Consider the following 13181-nt stretch of genomic DNA (forward strand, 5'->3'; position numbering starts at 1 on the left):
TTAAATAGGGAAAGTTTATTGATCAAAATGTATTACGCAAATACGCATTACATTTTTTTCAGCCCCCCAATCGAGAAAACAAAACCAATTACATGTTCAAAGCAACGGAACGGTGGCCCAATATCAGAGAGAACTCCACTCTTGAGTGAGCAGCGATGATTGAGCAGTCCGTTTTATTTTGCAGATTCAAGCTGCTCTTCTAAATATTCACCACCAGATGTCACCGGAGAGGACTGTGTTGAAAAGCTTCGAGTAATGAACCGTTTTTCAATACAAGCTTCGGAAAGCTTCATTTGGCCATCACTACTGAAAACGCAGCTTTATTGCTGGAGGAATGATTCACACAACTCTAAACCGAGGTGCTGGAGGCCAGGACATTACAAACACACAGCAAGTCGAGGGTACAACGCGACACTGAGAAACACAGGGCTTAAATACACAGACGGCAGTAATCAAGGGATGAGAGACAGGAGGGGAACACACCTGGGAGAAATCACAGCTGACGAGACAGGGGAAACATAAACTCAGCACACTCACATACGACACAGACCTTCACAATAAAACAGGAAACTCAGACACAGGGAACCAGACAAGACGTTGAACTAAACAGACTCACAAACAGACGGGGGGCCACCATAGACAGACGGATATACAGACTCAGACGCAGACCGAATATAAGACGTAGAACTCAAACAATAATAATCATCATGATAATAAACTGGAAAATGATACTAATGAACTTAAAGCGCTGGACCGACCCAGGACCATGACACATTTCTCTCTGTGCTCATCTGACCCACTGTCACCTCCTCCTGTCTCCTGCCCAAGCTCTGCACCTCCTGTCTCCACCTTCACTCTCCTCTGCACCTCCTGTCTCCACCTTCACTCTCCTCTGCACCTCCTGTCTCCACCTTCACTCTGCTCTGCACCTCCTGTCTCCTGCCCAAGCTCTGCACCTCCTGTCTCCACCTTCACTCTCCTCTGCACCTCCTGTCTCCTGCCCAAGCTCTGCACCTCCTGTCTCCACCTTCACTCTCCTCTGCACCTCCTGTCTCCACCTTCACTCTCCTCTGCACCTCCTGTCACCACCTTCGCTCTCCTCTGCACCTCCTCCGTCACCACCTTCACTCTCCTCTGCACCTCCTCCGCCACCACCTTCACTCTCCTCTGCACCTCCTGTCACCACCTTCACTCTCCTCTGCACCTCCTCCGTCACCACCTTCACTCTCCTCTGCACCTCCTCCGCCACCACCTTCACTCTCCTCTGCACCTCCTGTCACCACCTTCACTCTCCTCTGCACCTCCTGTCACCACCTTCGCTCTCCTCTGCACCTCCTCCGTCACCACCTTCACTCTCCTCTGCACCTCCTGTCACCACCTTCACTCTCCTCTGCACCTCCTCTGTCACCACCTTCACTCTCCTCTGCACCTCCTCTGTCACCACCTTCGCTCTCCTCTGCACCTCCTGTCACCACCTTCACTCTCCTCTGCACCTCCTGTCACCACCTTCACTCTCCTCTGCACCTCCTCCGTCACCACCTTCACTCTCCTCTGCACCTCCTGTCACCACCTTCACTCTCCTCTGCACCTCCTCTGTCACCACCTTCACTCTCCTCTGCACCTCCTCTGTCACCACCTTCGCTCTCCTCTGCACCTCTGTCACCACCTTCACTCTCCTCTGCACCTCCTGTCACCACCTTCACTCTCCTCTGCACCTCCTCCGTCACCACCTTCACTCTCCTCTGCACCTCCTCTGTCACCACCTTCGCTCTCCTCTGCACCTCTGTCACCACCTTCACTCTCCTCTGCACCTCCTGTCACCACCTTCACTCTCCTCTGCACCTCCTCTGTCACCACCTTCACTCTCCTCTGCACCTCCTCTGTCACCACCTTCACTCTCCTCTGCACCTCCTCTTTTGCCTCCTCTCTCCTCCTCTCTGCTTCCTTGTGTCCCTCTTCGATCAGCTGCTCTGCAAACCTCTTGTACCTGATATAAAAGCTCAGTTCCTGTCTAACTGTTTGACAGGTGTGATAGTCACATGGTTTTGGAGAATGCATGTTCCCTTGGTGCGCAAAAGCAGAGTAGTGACAGAATTGATGCACATTATTGATATTTGAAGCACGTGTACCTGCACATTAACACACGGGTACTGTGGGATATATTTTTAAAGCGCTTGTGCTCTCGTCCACTCCCCGCAAAAAAATAGCAGCTGTGCGGCGTCTGTGGCGTCGGTGCTCTCATCGCCTGCGATGGAGTAAACATCAAAAGCACAGCTTTATCAGACAGGTGCAGTTTAATGTTGGCCGACGAGTCTTCAGTGCGTCGCACGACTGGATTTCTGGACACGCTGACGTTGTTGAAGTCCTGCACTTTTTCCACATTATTTCGGTGACTTTAACGAGGCCGTGTTTTATGAGGTCTCCATCTGAAAAAGGCTCGCCATGTCTTGTGATGAGTTGGGCGACCTCGTAGCGGCTATCGGAGCCTTTTCCTGGACCTTTTGAGCATGAAATAAATACTGTTGCTGACCCTGCAGGAGAGCTACCCTTTGCTTTCTGCTCTGGCTCAGCACCAGTGTCGGATGCACAGGCCTGATGTTTGGTTTCATGATGACGTCGTACATTATCCTCTTTCATAACTGCCACAGTCTCAGTGCAGATCAAACAGACACACTTGAATTCTTTGAAGAAATATTCACTCTCCCACCGTGTCTGAAATTTTCTGCACTCACCATCCACCTTTCGCTTCTTTGGTTTTGACCTGTTTAGTAACTTGGGGTACATTTCTTCTGTGATTGTCCTTTTTGGTGGAGCAACTGCCTTGATCACCAGTAGCTCCCCCTGGTGTTAAAACTAAGAAGTGCAATACAATCAAGCAAAAGTTGAAGTGCGGGCCATATGTTATTCTATTTATAAAATTACTTGCGGGCCAATTAAAAAAGGACCGCGGGCCGCAGTTGGCCCACGGGCCAGAGTTTGGACCCCCCTGGTTTAAAGGATTAAATTCAGCGTCTCTCTGCCGTTCTCTTTACCACTACACTCTCTGTCTCGCCAGTGTCTTATTCTAAGTGGGCGAGGAACGAGACATGTTCACTTACCTGTGTGTGAGAGAACTCCCTCAGTGTCCGTGTAGCACTGGTGTAGCACAAGTAGTGGCCTTGTTAGACCTGCTAGTGCTACTTCCTGCCTTCTTTGCATGTGGTATAGGCAGTGTAGTTACCTTTAACCACAGTCTGAGGACAGATGGGAAATATACAAAAAATTCCACCACAAAAGAAGATTTCAAAGGTTTTTCAAAGGAAACATTTATTTGTACAAAAGTATCACTTAAGAACACAACTGCATGCCTCTGTTTAGTTTGGATTTCATGGTTTAAACATATAAGGAAGTAATAGTAACACAAGTCTGAGTTCACTGTCTGTTTTCAAATGCATTTCAGAAGCAGGAAAAGTCCTTATGTCTCCCTCCTGTTCCGCATCCTCAGGCCGCTCACCCCGACTTCCTTGGGTGTGTCTGCAGAGATTCGACCCTCCCCCTCCACGTTTGCTGACATTAAAATATTGCCTTCTATATCCTCCTCTGCTTCCTCCTCTGGATTTGAACTGCCATCACAGCTGAACTGCAGGCTCTCTGCCTCCATCACTGGGTCATCTTCATCAGCTTCCTCCTCTTCTTCCTCTTCTGTGTCCTCGTCCTCCTCCATCTGATCTTCCTTGTCCTCTTGCCCATCCTCGTAAGTGTCCTCTTTAGGGTAGTGGAAGACATCCTTGTGCTCGCTGAAGCTGACTTGCTTCTTCCTGCTATTGTTACACTGCAGCTCTTTCTTCACCTCCAAACCAACTCTTGTTGTCGTTCTTTCAGGACCTGGCTGGGATGATGGAGGACGGAGCAAGTGCCTTTTCTCTGCCTCCTCCTCACCATCCTCTTCCTCATCTATGTCTTCCTCTACTGCCATAGCTTCTTCTATTCCCTCCTCTTCTTCCTCTTCATCCTCATCATCTTGTGCTTCTGTGTCCTCCTCATCTTCTTCCTCTTCCTCTCGCACTATGGAAAGTTTCCTTGCCATGACCTCTTCCTCCTCTTGCTCCATCCTCTCTGCTAGGGCCCCAGCGGTGGGCTGTGTGGGGGGTTCCTCTAGTTTAACCGTCTTAAACCCACGTCTGAGGCAGGGTTCATCATACTCTGGGTAGGTCTCCTCTGGGTAACCTTCCCAGTCTGCACCGTATGGGACCTCCTCGGCCTCCATCTCTGGGGAGGCTCCCTCCAATCTGCTCTCTTGAATAGGCTGTGTGATCTGTCTCAGCTGCCTGAGTAATTTCTCCTCCTTTTTTGACGTGGTGGTTTTACTCCTCCTTCGTCTACCACTCCCAGAACTATTGTTCCTCCTGGACACAATCCTCTCCATCATCTCTTCAGGTTGGAGAAGTCTCTCCTGCAGCCTGGCAAGCTCATTAGCAATGATTGTGTTCGTCCTGGTTCCCACGGTTACTGCAGAGTTCTTCCCTGGTTTATTAGCCTTCCCCCTACAGGTCAGCTTATGTATGATGTAAAGGATGTAAAGAAGGATCCCAAAGCCATATAAGGGTATCACTTGAGTCATCAGGTTGTACTTTTTGCCTCGTCTTGTTTTTTATTTTTTTATTTATTTTATTTTTTTATTTTCAGTTGTTACAGACGGGACAGACATGAGTGAGGGATAGGAAAGGGAGAGAGAAAGAGGAAGGAAAAGAACAACAGAAGGGGAGAGGGACAGTGAGAAAGGGGGAGAAAAAAAATCTCCTGGATCACCTGTTGAGAGGAGAAGAATAGAAAACAAGCAAAAAAAACAAAGCAACATACTAAACACAACACCATCGCATTAATCTAGCTAAGTGTAAACAGCAGTAAATACTAAATATTCAATGTTGTTGTGCAGCAAGCAGGACAGACAGCGCACAATGTGCTTCGAAGTAGCAGCCAAGAGAGGTGTGATTTAAGTCTACGAGCAGTGAACACCCGTGTGCACACCTGTGTGGATCAGCGCGCTTGTATTCAAAAGGTTTCCCCATGTAATGGTCTGCAAGAGGATGTAGAGAGCCATAGCCCCGCCCCCAGGGCATGAAGCAGGCATGGAGGAGATCCAGGCCCCAGACATCCAGAGGCCCCAGAGTGCGAGAGCCCAAGGAGGACCACCGGAGGGGCATCGGTGCCACCTTCATGGGAAGGGCTGAGGATCCCCAGACGAGGCGTCACCCAGTAGCCACCGAGCAGAAGCTAGAGGGGGCTGCACCGGCGTGTCCGCTGGCTCTGCCGGCAGCCAGCTGTGCCAGAGTGAACCAAACCGCAGGCCCAGAGGCCGGAGGCCCGAGGGCCCCCCGCACCCCGGAGGAGGCCTGACCGAGCAACAGGCGCCAGGCCCCGCCAGGTAGCCACCGGGAGTGAGCCGGTACATACCTGAGCGCCCAGCCCCGGACACCAAGAACCACCAATGCACCGACCCCTGAGGGCATCAGTCACCGGCAGGGAGTGTGGTGAGGGGAGACAGGCCTTGGAGGGCCTGGGAGTTCCCAGAGAGGTGGAGTCTAAGACCCGACCTGACATATAGACACAGACACAAAGGATTTCAAAAGATTTTAATAGGTTAGTTTAAGATTTTGAGCAAACAACAGAAATAAGTGTGTGATAACAACATCTCACTCCTCAGAATTATGTAAGAAGGCTTCATTTCATAATGACAGTAAAGCAAATACAGACAGATGTGTAGAGAAAATAATCACATAAAAATAATAACTGTGCTAATAAGAAAACCCTCCTGATGTCCATAAATACGGTGGAATCAAAGGTTCCTAAAGTTATAAAGTAACATGTCAGGTAAAGTTCTTCATGTTTGAACTTGAACTTGAGTAAATGTGTTTATCTAGTTTCCAACAGTTGCAGCAAACACATGGAGCAACACAACGAGAACACACAGTGAGGTGAAGTGAGTGAAGTGGATCAGGTTTTCACCACTGCAAAACACACCCACACATGTCGGGGAAGTGGGAGGAGCGGTGGGAGGAGCGGTGGGAGGAGCAGTGGGAGGAGCGGTGGGAGGGGAAGTGGGAGGGGAAGTGGGAGGGGAAGTGGGAGGGGAAGTGGGAGGGGAAGTGGGAGGAGCGGTGGGAGGAGCGGTGGGAGGGGAAGTGGGAGGAGCAGTGGGAGGAGGAGAGGTTTGTAATGAACTGTCTGGGGAGGGGAAGGTAACAAAGCCTGGTGGTGTCCCTGTAACTGTGTCGCTGATCCATTGCTGGTACTGGGACACAGGAGTGTAGGTTGTAGGAGTTACAGAGCATCCAAGCACAATGAGAAGTCCACTCTGCAGCCAGACGGATCCACTCTGAGTCATCAGTGGTGCCCCAAAACTAGTCTGTGGAAAGACAGTGATGAAAGTTATCAGGACAGATGTGTAACTGTTAGAGGTCGACCTTTGTCACCCACTAAAGTTTGAACTTTGTTGGTAGTTTTGTTACAAACTGCTGAAATAAATTAAGTAACAAATAAATGGATCGTCCCAGTATAACACAGTCAGTAACACTTCATGGATATCAGTCTGTCCACTTAGGAAACATGAACCACTGTGAATCCACTTCAGCTGCTTTGGTGCAATGAAAGTGACGATTCCACAGACAGAAAGTTTCAGGCAGCTCGTTTAAAGGAATCAGTTTCATCAAATAAATTAGAGGCTTTAGAAAAAACAACCTTTGATAAACATGAATATGAATATTTATGGTCAATTACAGCAAAACAAGTAAACCAAAGTGTGACTAAAGGTGAGATTATCTCAGTGACTGTCAACAACAGATTATAAGAAATAAACTTGTGCTCACCAAACATGAATCTATCCTTCCAGTACAGATGATGCTGTCTGGGACCCGTGGATTGCTGGCTTTGCACTCACTGTTTCCCACTATTGGTACGTTTGCCTCCTGCAGGTTATTGCTGATTACTAGTTGGAGAGAATTTAAACATCAGGCTGTTCTAAAGACTCCAACACAATGCTGTAAAATACAATAAATATTTTATGATTTACCAAAGAAATTAAAGCCGATGGTCCAGCTGCTGGTCTCATTGTTGAAGGTGCTGTTTTGTGAGGCTAAGCAGATCGGCCGAATGTAGTCTGTGAAATTGACAGGAGCCGACAGCTTCAGAAGACAAATGTCGTTCTCACGAGTCGACGAGTTGAAGCCAGGATGGCAGGTGATGTTTACCACTGTGCGATTCACTTCATTTGGGTTTGGACCTGAGCGGCTGTTGCGGCCCAGATAGACCACCCTGCTACTGAAATTCCTTCACACACAACAGATATTTTTATTGTGCCTCATGCTGATCATCAGCACAGGGCAAAGCAGTCGATGCCACGAGTTTCCTTTGTTGTGTGTGTGTTTCTGTGTGTGTGCGTGCACAGGTGGTTGAACCTGCTGGCTCGTTACATGAATAAGTAATTAACACTGATGGTCAGATTCATCCACAGCACTGAGTGCGTTCATGTTTCAGGTGCTGCATGGAGATCTAGTGTTTGAGAAGAGGAGCGAGCTCAACAAGCATCAGCAAACACACAAACTGTGCGTGTGCAGTTTGTGTCTCTGTGGGTGAGTGTACAGCTGGAGTATTCACCAGGAAGACACAAAATATTACCAGACATCAAAGTCAACTTCTGCTGATCCTGAAGGTCTCTTTGAATGCCAGCATTACAGAGTGCAGGGTGTGGATATCAGCCACAGAGCTCATGTAACATCTGTTTACATGTTGTTGAACTGAGCAGTGAGGTCAGCTGATCACAGCTGCACACAAACAAAACACATGACTGTGACTTTTCCTCACTTTTCTCTCCAGTCTCAGTTTCCCAGCATGTGTTCATTAACGAGCCTCACAGAGGTGTGTAGTTGTTTGTAATAGCAGCAGCTTTATGCTAAGCTAACCATCTTCTGTCATCAGTGGACAGAAAAATCAATGCTTCTCAAATACAAGGACATCTATGAAATGACTTTATAGTTTAGATTAAACTAATGTGGCGTCTGGTTTGATTGTTGTGCAGACAACTTTGCAGTTCAGCACTTTGGGCAGCAGCTGCTGTTTTTAAATGTTAGAAGAAGTGAGGAAATATTAAAAATATCTCTAGTGCACATGAATGCTACACTTCACCTTCATCATCATATTCAACAAAGTGTAAACTGGCAGCACTGACTCACAGTGACATGGTGGATGCAGCTGTCAGCACCCACTGGTCGTTGATCAGAGACCCTCCAAACCCAAAACTGGTAGGCAGAACTAGAAATCCAGCATTAATGAATGAAGGCCCTCCATCAACTCTTATATCAGCGAACCAGGGCCAACTTCCTGCTGCAGCGTCACCAACTCCTGTGAAGCTGCTGTTCACAGCCCTGCTGCCACATGCTGACAAAGCAGAGAGAGCACAGCTAAACATTAAAACCACTGAGAGAGAAAACACTGATCAACGCTCTGCTGGGAGATCCTGAGCTCTGACATTCATGTGGAAGTTACTCTAACATCAGACTGTGCTTTACATGTGATCCACAGACGTCCCTCCTCTGTGTCAGAACAAAAATCATTTCAGTTTTCTATGTGCTCATTGCTGTCCAGCTGACAGAAGGAAGACGGGTTAAATGTCTTTGGATGCTTACCGGGCTGCTGTGAGTCACAACCTGAAAATGAGAAAACACAGACAAACCTGTGAAAGTGAGCAGTGATGGTTTTCTTCAACTCGAAGAACCGATCACACTAAACACAACACTTTAAAGCTGACTGCAGTTACAACCTTGATGAAGGTCAGAGTCGCCTGTGTCGTTACTCTGGCATCAAAGCTCTGGCATCGGTGTTCCTCACCAAATACATGTTCTCAGTTTACTCAAACATCAGTAACTGTAATATAAAGTTACTCTCTGCTGAATATCATCAACTGTTAGAAATCCAACACAACAAAGTAAACTAACGAACGCGACAACACGTCTGTAAAAGAAGCTGTTGATATCAAATAAAGAGTGAAGACGTCCGCTGACTGTGACTTCATTACATTATCATATTAAATACGATGCTGAATGACATTAATGCTAAATGGACTCTTTCCTTGTATCCAGCAGCAACATTTCGTTTAGAAACATTCGTACCTGTAATTAATCTCGTTCTTCTTCCAGCCCTGATCAAACCTCAGCAATGAGAGGAAGGAAATTCAAACAGTTTCTCACCTTTGCAGAAGAAAATGATCAGCACAGTGACGCAGCACACAAACTGCTGCAGAGCCATGGTTAACTGCAGCTGTTTCAGCTCACCTTAGACTTTAAATATGTCAGATGTATGTTCAGCTCCACCTGTTTCTAGAAGTCATCAGGGCCCCACCAAAGAATGCGGTCAGACTCGTTGGTCTTTGTGCTGTTTGGACTGCAGTTAAGCTCGAGGCACTGAAAGTTGGAGCAGGTTTTTCAATCACAGCAACAGTCAGCTGGTGCTGCTTTATGCTGTAAGGTAGACCCTACAGCAGCAGGTAAAGTCCCCACACAGCAGACTGCAATCAGCCCTGATCAGTTTGTTACTGCCGTCATGTTTTTGGGATTTGTTACGCACACTTTGGGGCAAACATGACACTTTGTAGGTTACAAATAATCCTGTTAAATTAACACCACAGGAGAGAGAGGGGGGGCAGTGTGTGTACATGGGTCTTTATGTCTTTGTGTGGGTCACTAGTGGGTGGGTGGATCAGGGGCTGGCTGGCCCTTGGCCCCAGTGGGACATGGTCACCTCTCCCCTCTGGACACTTCAGCCCCTCCCTGGGATGCGGGGGCTGGATTGTCCCCGGGGTCTCCCTCCATCTCCTGCTGGGTGTCCGTCCCAGGTGTCGTATCTTTGTTTTGGTTTTCGGTCTCTTACGGGTGCAGCAGCTGGCGACACATTTTATTTGTTTCTATCAGAAAGCCCTGAGACAGGTTTCCTTTTTGTTTTTGCTCTGCAATGTCTGCGCTCTCTGTTCATACTAAATCATTTAAAGAACATTTTAACGTCGCACTCAACAACAAACAAAAAGTCTCTTCAACGGCTAAACTGCTTTATATTTCTTCACGCCAATATACGAGCCACCAGTAGGAGTGACGGGGCTGCGAGTTTGAGACTCTAGAAAGTGCTACTCAAAGCAGGAAGGTGCTCAAAAAGCCATATTTAGTTTACTGTAATGTCATCAAATGTCAGTTTTGTACCAAGACAGAGTAGAAAGCACTGACCACGGCACTCTTTCATGGAAGTTCAACACTGACCCAAACACTGCCAGCACCCAGCATCACACACCAAAGGACACACTGAGCAGGTCCACCAGAGCTCCCACGGCTTTGCTCTCATGGGGTTTGTGCTGGTTTTGAAGCAAAACACAAAGTGTGACGAGGAGACGTCCAGGTTACTCAACAACAGCCACTTCTAGAGGGAGGTAGGCAGAGTTTGTGGACACACAGGTCTTTTTAAAGGAAAACAGCCACGATTAAGCTAGAGATTAATAATATTCTCCAAAGTGGACTGACTGGGTAACATAACAGATGGATGAGCTTACAGATGACCGTGTTGCTTTGATATTTAGTTTGTTACCAAGCTAATATGCAAATGAACGACTCTTTGCATGTGCTGCCAAACACACCTGTGACAAACATCTGGAGTATCTGGTTCTGCACGTATAGTGAGATGTTCTGGCATCCTTTTAATGAATTCTCTGAAGTCTTAAACAGATGACGCATGCTTCTCATCTGGGAGGTTCAGAGAGGCTTTGGAGCAGTGGCGTGTCTAGAAAATCTTTGTTGGGGGGGCCAGGTAGGGGCACAGATTTGGAGAAGGGTGGCAGATGTAATTGGCAGATAATGTTAAAAACAAATCTACCAACCGTTAACCATAATTCAATAACCCTGTAAACCTAATAACCAAATGCACTTTTAACTCTTATTAGAATGAGATTTTAACCACTACGGTGCAAAGTTTTTAGATACTGCGTTGATAAAGTACAAGAGATACAATCAGTGCTTTGTCAGTGTTTACTCAGCATTCAAGGACAGCAATATTTGCATAGTATTTTTACAGATATATAGTGCACATATGTTTTGGGCAAAAACAGTTTTGAATATTAAAATATGAACATTTTAAACATACAATTGTCAAATTAGCCAATGCAAAACTTTATCTGCCTGTTAAAAAAAGAAGATGATCTTCTTACAAACTGGTGTTTGATTTTGAAACAGGAAAAAAGTGGGGAAACAACTGAAAAGACTAACATTTGAATAAAACCTACTAGAAATTAATATTAAATACATTCTAACAACAGCTGATCAAGCTTAAACGTGCTGCTGTTGTTTAGCGCGACATCCGCTGGGTTCCTCTTTCTGGCGCAAAGTGGGCGATAAACAAACAAGAGAGCCGATCAGCTGATCACTGATCAGTTTCATGATTGAAGTAGCAACAGGAGAGGGAGGGGGAGAATGAGAGAAGAAGAGGCAGCTGTGCAGCGTAACGACAGAATAACTCCGGCTTTGTGTCTTTTTTCCATCCTAGCTAAAGTCCGGGACAAACTGTGTCTCTTCTCAGCTCAACACGAAACGTGTAATATTTTCTCTGAATACGGGACGATTCCGTTTTTTACGGGACGGTTGGTGAAGGGAATCTCCGTCCGTAGATAGAGCTTTTCCTCCTAAGGCATGGGCACCAATAAGCAGAGTTCATCCTTTAACATATAACAAAATTAAAATATTCTCATGCATGATCAACGGGCAATCACGGTACCGGCCGGAGTACCGGGAGTAGTTTGGAAAAACAAGAAGACGCAGAGACTGTTCTAGGTGTCATTCCAAACCGACTCAAAGGTTTATTTATCATACAACAGCTTATATAGAGGAAAAAAAGGTTCGTGTGTCAGCAGATTCTCAGTTCAAACCGGTACAGACCAAATAAGGAAACGTCTTCCTGCCTTGTGAGCAAAGAAGTATCCTTTGTGTAGTTTATCAGTTCAGCTACAATTTATGATCATCCCAGCAAAATACACTCCTAGACATAGAATACAGAGTTCTTTCATTAGTGAATTCTGAAACAAACCACCTGGCCTTTAACAAGCTCTTTTCTAAAAGATAAGGAAGGGAGGATGGGAGTAAGGAAGTGGTCTCGTCTCTGTGGTATTTTCGACCTTGGGGTACCAGCCTGTGAGTCTTACACATCAATTCTTGGGTCAGAGAGAAAGAGAAAAACAACTAGTAAATGGGCCTTATTGAGTAACAGTTTCATGTATGATATCACTACGAAACAACATCCTGTAAATGCTAACTGTAGTATCAAAATATCACAACAGTTGGCAACTCTACTAACTAACCTTATGAATAAAATAAAGTTCACTATCAGTAACATCATAGCACCCACAGCTGTATAGAAACTCCATCATGCTAGCTAGCACGCAGTACGAGTTATTGCAACTGACGGTAAAAAGTCATCACAAGGAAAATAAACTCCACCTAAACTTGGTTTATATCTGATCCAGACAGACTGCAGATCATAACTTCTTACCTGAAGTTCAGTTCACCTGACACTCGGACTGGCGGCTGCCTCGGGTCTCTCCTCCTGCCTTCCCTTCCCTCATCCACCTGTTGCCTCTGTGGAAGCCCCGTCATAGCCACCACCAAACAACGGAGTTATTTTTACACATCTGCCTGCATCTGGCCAATCCACCACCTCTCATTGTTCATGCCCTTACAAAAAAAAGTCATCAGCACACCGGGCAAATGGCCTGTCCAGCTATGTTAAACTGTTAATCTTTCGCTGAAAAACTGTTTCCTGCGGTGCCTCTTTCGTGCTTGGCTCTCCTACCTTTGCTAACATGATGCTCATAGTGTAGAAGCCGGTGCTGCATTCACTTACCCTCGGATATCTGAGCTTCACTGTGAAAACATAATCGTACATTTGATATTTGATTGACTGTTATTGTTTTAGCTTCGGGGTGGCACCTGGGGTGGCCAGTCTGGTTGGGGGGGCAGGCCACCCCACTGGACACGCCACTGCTTTGGAGCCCTGAGTTTTGTTCAGGTTTTGAGGAGAGGGTGGGGGGGGGAGGACACATCATCTCGGGAAATTTCAGGCATAAGCCTGTGGTTGGTGACCCTGCTTTTAAGCATTAACTTTATTTACACGCACAGTTG

At 46.7% G+C, this 13181-nt stretch overlaps 2 protein-coding genes across 3 annotated transcripts; both read right to left on the bottom strand.

Annotated features, from left to right (window-relative positions):
* Positions 1 to 3454: 3454 nt before the first annotated feature.
* LOC146634274 (uncharacterized) lies at positions 3455 to 4615 on the bottom strand. Its single transcript, XM_085376164.1, has one exon. The coding sequence runs from the start codon at positions 4598 to 4600 to the stop codon at positions 3455 to 3457; it is 1146 nt and encodes a 381-aa protein (XP_085232290.1). The 5' UTR covers positions 4601 to 4615.
* Positions 4616 to 5896: 1281 nt separating this feature from the next.
* LOC146634275 (chymotrypsin-like protease CTRL-1) lies at positions 5897 to 9279 on the bottom strand. 2 transcript variants are annotated; one of them, XM_085375898.1, is made up of 7 exons: positions 9222 to 9279; positions 8661 to 8681; positions 8208 to 8412; positions 7049 to 7305; positions 6846 to 6964; positions 6190 to 6385; positions 5897 to 6045 (listed from the first exon to the last, which is right to left on the bottom strand). In XM_085375898.1, the coding sequence occupies exons 1-7, from the start codon at positions 9277 to 9279 to the stop codon at positions 5897 to 5899; spliced, it is 1005 nt and encodes a 334-aa protein (XP_085232024.1). The 2 variants fall into 2 exon arrangements, with proteins under 2 accessions (XP_085232024.1, XP_085232016.1); XM_085375890.1 differs by having other exon boundaries at positions 5897 to 6385.
* Between the last annotated feature and the right edge of the window lie 3902 nt (positions 9280 to 13181).

The sequence above is a fragment of the Diplotaxodon limnothrissa genome, linkage group LG3 (genome assembly GCF_057381915.1).
Source record: "Diplotaxodon limnothrissa isolate DT_005_m linkage group LG3, D_limnothrissa_male_GT1.1, whole genome shotgun sequence".
NCBI lineage: Eukaryota > Metazoa > Chordata > Actinopteri > Cichliformes > Cichlidae > Diplotaxodon > Diplotaxodon limnothrissa.